The sequence below is a fragment of the Balaenoptera borealis genome, assembly GCF_965194805.1.
Source record: "Balaenoptera borealis genome assembly, chromosome: 10".
NCBI classification, from domain to species: domain Eukaryota; kingdom Metazoa; phylum Chordata; class Mammalia; order Artiodactyla; family Balaenopteridae; genus Balaenoptera; species Balaenoptera borealis.
In genome coordinates, this window is record NC_138874.1 from 106,899,387 (window position 1) to 106,905,386 (window position 6,000).

Below are 6,000 nucleotides of genomic sequence, written 5' to 3' on the forward strand. Positions count from 1 at the left end.
AGAGAAACTACCTGACCAATACTGCTCAAAACCGTCAAGGCCATCAACAAATCTAAGAAACTGTCACAACCAAGAGGAGCCTAGGAGACAACTAAATGTAATGTGGTATCCTAGATGGGATCCTGGAATACAAAAGGGACATTAGGAAAAGCTGAGGAAATATGAATAAAGTATGGACTTTCCTTAATAACAATGTAACATCATTGATTCATTAATTGTGAAAAATATACCACACAGATGTAAGATATTCAATAACAGGAGAATCTGTGTGTGGTGTACATGGGAACCCTCTGTACTATATGATAATTCTGTAAATCTCTAATTTCTAAAATTAAGTTTATTTTTTAATTGGAAAAAAAATTTAGAACGTAGAGCAAAGAAATGTATACTCTTTTAAAATTCACCACCTAAACCTGAAGGCCTGTACATGGCAATATTTCAAAATCAGTTCCAATCTTAGGTATGTTGCTCGTTTTGAAACTCAATCAAAAGCAAAGTCTCCTCTATCACATTATTTCTGACCAAGGTTAAAATTTATCATATTTTTTCTCATCTTATTTTCTTTTGTACACTTAATAGACTAGGGGGTGGTACTTTTCTGGTTATGTTCAACTTAAAACTCAGTAACTGGCAAATTTCACACACAAAAAAATCTCTCCACTGAACATTTGAAAAATAATTTGGCAGAACTAAACACGTTTACACTATAAAAAACTTAAAACATCTGTTTTTTAAAATCATTGTTTACTTTCATCCTAAGGAAAAAAAATCCTTGACAAAAAATTCTTTTAAGTGTTAACCTAACAATGTATAACATTATAACATTAACTGTGCTAGGCAAACATAGATAAAAATGTCTCTTATTTGGAGGATTTACTAGATCTACAGATTTAGTGAGTAACTCTGTTATTTCTTCTTACAGTTATCACATCTTTCAGGAATGCTGTTTCTAAACATTCCTTCCTCCAGGAAAACTACAAACAATATTCCAACTCTAGTATATTAAAAAGCTTGCACAGGATAAATCACAAAACATACTAAACTTAGTATCTTTAACACAATATCCTACATCATCCCATATTACATCAAATCATATTCCTCACAGGCAAATGAATATAAACCCCTCTTCAATACTTCAATAGTCTCAATATCAAACCTGCCAATATGACAGAAAGGCCATTTTCAGTTGAGTCAATTTTATTACCTCCCCCCAAATAAATCCTACAAAATTAAACAAAGATGTAATACAACTAGATACTTTGTTGAAATAAGCCTTTTCTATTTTAAGGGGAGGACCTACCCATCTTCTTCCTGGCGCATGCACAGAAGATTATTTTAAAATCCAACAGTACTTTAAATGCTTTTCAAAACTGACATAAACAGTTTCTATCAGCCAAAAATTGGGGAGTAAATGTTTTTAAATTTATCCTTTACATTAAGAGTATCAGAGCAGCACACCAAAATTACCTATTATAACCTATTATATCCAATTCCCAAACTTAGGTTGAGGATTTAAATCCCATACTACCATATATAAACACCGTCAATGCAATACAGAATAGGCACAAAAAGAGTCACCAGCATGATGTGGTGACAAAATATTAAACTGTCAAAAAATAATTCACTTTCCCAATATCTTATTTTTAAATTCGTGTGGTATCTTAATGTCATTTTAAAAAAAACAGAAAGTCTTGTTCAGTGATACAACTAAAAGTACTTTTCATTTCCTCAACAGCCAATCAAAATTTAGGATTCCAAATTCAATACTTTCAAACTCTGAAACAACAGTTTCATAAAAGTCAAAGCAAATGCATTAAAAAATAATTTTTCATAGGACCATCACCACCACCACCAAAAAAAAAAGGAAAACATGGATACCAGGCAAGGATGTTTTTAAAAGAAAACACTGAAATGGGAAGAAGTTTCTCATGGTGATCCATGATGGTGAGTTCCTGTCTTTATCCTAACGGATATCTGAGGATATAGTTTAGATGATCCTCTGAATCATCTAATTAGGGGGAAAAAAAGTTTTTGAGGCTGGAAAAAACTATCACACACTAAAACCTCTACTGCAAAATTTACAGAAATGTTCATTACCAGATTGATATTTTTGAAATAAAAATTAAAATCTGGAATTACCAACTATTACTAGGAGGGTGGGCATTCTGAGTTTACCTTAAAGACACAATGAATGAAACTATGTGTCTACCTATAAAGAAAAACTTTAGGTCAACCCTTCAATTTTACTAGTTTATTTGTGCACCGGACCAAGTAGATAAGCTATAATGTTACACAATTTGTGGGTTTATTAACAACTTCATTTTTAAGTCATTGGTTGTAGAGTGTAAGTTAAAAAGCTGTTACAGGGTCAGAAGCAACTGGCTTGGCACTACTTAACGATATAAACTGGAAAATGGCTTTTTCCAAATGATTCTGGGGAATGAGTTTCTTGCCTGTAACTGCTGGGCCAAGTTCTCATTTTCCTGAATGATTGTTTTCCAATTGTTTCCAAAAATATTGCTCTGATAAACTATTCTACACTTAAATTTATTCATGTTTTATTAGGATAATGTAATGGATGAGGTCCAAATGTGATTGAGATTACCAATGTTATAGATAAATGAGATTATTTCCATTAAAATAAAATGTGCTTTGATCATCCTATTTAAAGTTTTATAAGTAGTGTCATTTGCCGTCCACATTCTGCTCTTTGACACTAAGATGGGATCTCTTGTTCACAAGATCAAAGGTACAGAAATTACTACTTGAAAGGTAAGGCATCCCTACCATACAAGCACTCATCCTACAGCTTAAAGGGGCCTTTTTGAAAAACTACACTAACAAAATTCATGTTCCCACCTCCATCTCTGTGTCCCTTTCTCATCTTGCCTACTTTAATTTCTGACATTTTCCCCATATTGCCCTCCATGAATCAAATCTATTTCAACTTAGAAATTGTGAGAAAAGATTTAAGATTTGTTACATATCATATATCCCTACTAATTCTAAAAAATTACTGACATATTAAGTTCATAAAAAGATTCAGAAGGGAGGAGCAAAAGAAACAAGGCCTGAACACATCAAATGTGTAATATTTAGGCCATTGAGATTACAGTGCTTCAGCCAATTAACATGGGGAAAAATGTCTGTTGGTCAAGCATTCAAAGGACTGTAAAACAGATCTGCAGAAGCAATTACAGCAGTAATTTCACCCAAGTCATTTGGTATACCACAATATAATTCTCTAAGATTCAAAACATCAAAAAAAAAAAATGTTTTCCCTAACTTTGCTAGCTCATTTTGTAGGGTTAAATTTCCATCTCAATCTATTTTCTTTCCTATAAATTAATCAACATCTGTAAACTTCTTGCCTGTTATATTAGAGAATTAGAATGGGTGTTGATTAGATCAAAGTTGTAGTTTCAATTGTTTTTAAAACAATTACTCTATTCTACAAAATGTGGCACTATCCTATTTCACAGACTGTTACTTCTCCCCGACATTCTTACTTCTAGTTAAAATAACAAGCATGGGACAAACAGACCTCTGGCCCTGACATTATCAGTAGTATCAACTGTATGTACTGACTGAAACTGACCTTTTCCTAAGAGGATTTTCAAACAAACTAACAAAATAAGCTTCACAAGCATAAAAGCTTAACAGACACGGCACATCCACCTACAACATGGATAAGATCCAAAACTTGTTCGGATGGAAGAAGGGTGAAACTAAGAGCAATGGACGCCCTTAACACTTATAAACCCTAAATAAGAAAGTGTTTAAAGACCAGAGGCACGTATAATACATTTGCACCCCCATAATGCCAACGTAATAAATGCCTCTTGAATGGACCGCGACAAGCACAAGTTTTCCCAGAAGCGCCGTAAGTTTTCCCATAAGTACACATGTGGAAATAAAAATCGCAAGTAGCAGCGCCGTGGTGAAAAAAATCGACTGATCTGGAAGTTAAGAGACCTTGGTTTTAGACTCCTAGCTCAACAACTAACTCCCAGAGTGACCTTGGGCAAACCAGACTCCCTAGGCCTCACTTTCGTTATCTTTGAGAGAGAACTTGAAGTCCCTCTTACAGTATTAACTCTGTTCCAACTTCCTGTGATTCGGAGTAGGCTTCTGAGCTGCCACTAATCAATGCCAGAAAAAATAGGAAACGGGTTAAATGGGTCAGAGTCCCCGAAGCGGAGATAGTGGTCAGAGGGGAGGGTAAGTGGACCCTGACCCCGCAAAGCGCGGGGCTGGATTCGGGGGGTGCCGAGCTGTCTGCGGGAGGGCCGGAGGTGGGACTGCCCGGCTCCCGGCCCGGCGGGAGGTGGAGCCGAGGTTCTCGCGTGCATTGTCCCCGGGAGGGAGCCATGTTTCCTCCTCCCCGGCACTCCCAGATGGCGGCCGGGGGCGCGGGGCCGAAGCTGAAAGCCCCGTGGTCTGGAGGACCAAGCGGAGGCAGGCGGGCGGGCGGGCGGCAGAAGCTCGGGCCCGGGTAGGCCAGTCTCGGGAGCCGCGGCCCCGAGACTCACCCGGCGGCGGCGGCGGCGGGAGGGACGGCCCCCCAAGCGACGGTTCCCTGCTCCGCGCCTCCCACCCCCGAGTCGGTTGGAGCAAGAAGGGACACCATGCCCAACCACGGCCTGAGTCGGCGGCGGCGGGCAGGCCGCATCGGCCTCCTGTGCAGCCGTAGCTGGGCGGCGGAGCAGCGAGAAGCTGGCCCGGGCGCCTCGACTTCCGAGGCCTCGGGCCGCCCCAGTCCGGCGCGCCCTGATCCCCTACTCACCGTTGGCGCGTTTGAGGGCATTTTCCGGCCTCTGGAAATAGGCCGGCATCTTGGCGGCAGGCTCAGCTCACCCGGCGTCAGCGAACTCCTTAGGGGCCCGGGCCGGGAGAGGAGACGAAGGGGAAGCAGCGCGAGGCTCCACGCTCCTCGCCAGCAGTAGCCCGCGCCCAGCCGGCCAGAGACGGAAAGGAAAGAGCCACGTGACCCCCGCGCGGCGGCGCCGCCGCCGCCTAGGCCCCGGATGTAGGGGCGGGCCTTCGCCCGCGCACCGCCCCTCCTCGCGCGCAGGCGCGTTGGCCGTACGCCTGCCGGCTGACGTGGCGCCGGCCGAAGTCTTCCTAGCTCTCTGGCTGCACCTGGGGACTCTGCGGGGAAATGTTAGGGAGCCGGTTCTCCGGCACCTCACTCTTGAGCGACAATCTGGGTGGGAAAGGTGAGATTTGGGTCAGAGCTTCTGTCTGGCGAGAAGGCACAGATTCTTCTAACATGACTTGTGCGGAGTCATACAAATTTACTGTCAGGTCCCATCCGCCTAGAGAATGTCCTGGCTCGACTGAGTTAAAATGCTGAATTTATTCATTTAACACAAGTCCTTTGAGCAGATATCATTAGGGCCAGCGATGCTCACCACTGGAGATAGTAGTGACCTGTCACAGCACGGACTAGTATGGGGAGGAGGGTTGTAATAAGTAACTTAAACAAATAAGCAAGCTTATTTCATATATAGGTAAAATTTTAAAATTGGGGACACAGAGAGTGCCTGGGCCCTCAGAGATAGATGAGTACACAATGAGGGTCAAGATAGGATCTTTTCTGGGCCTGGAGAAAAGCATAATTACTTGCTGTTGATTAATGCTCACTTAGTAGAAGACAAGCAACCTAAGCATACTAAAAGCCACTCAGGAGGTGGCAAAAGGAAGTAATCAGGGTGATAAAGGTTTTTTCCCTAATCAAGCTACTTTTGTACTATATATGACTGGATAATTTCTCTAGTACAGTGTTTTGGAGGGCTTTTCTGACTTGAGTGGAATAAATGTGATTCTCAAAAAAACAGTTGTTAAGGGCCCAACTGAAGTAGTACATTATACATATTTGCAACATAATGTCTTACAGTTTTAAAACAAGTATCACGTTTTACAGTTTACTGAAATGCTTTCACATTCATTGTTTTGTTTACAAGAATGCTGTGATGAAGGTATTTATACTGACGAACA

At 41.2% G+C, this 6,000-nt stretch overlaps 1 protein-coding gene across 1 annotated transcript in view; it reads right to left on the bottom strand.

Annotated features, from left to right (window-relative positions):
* Positions 1 to 5,000, bottom strand: part of EIF3A (eukaryotic translation initiation factor 3 subunit A) — a 31,985-nt gene extending 26,985 nt beyond the window's left edge. The window contains exon 1 of the mRNA XM_082406924.1: positions 4,787 to 5,000. Coding sequence (XP_082263050.1) covers positions 4,787 to 4,835 — 49 coding nt within the window. The 5' untranslated portion in view covers positions 4,836 to 5,000. The remainder of the gene's footprint in view (positions 1 to 4,786) is intronic.
* Between the last annotated feature and the right edge of the window lie 1,000 nt (positions 5,001 to 6,000).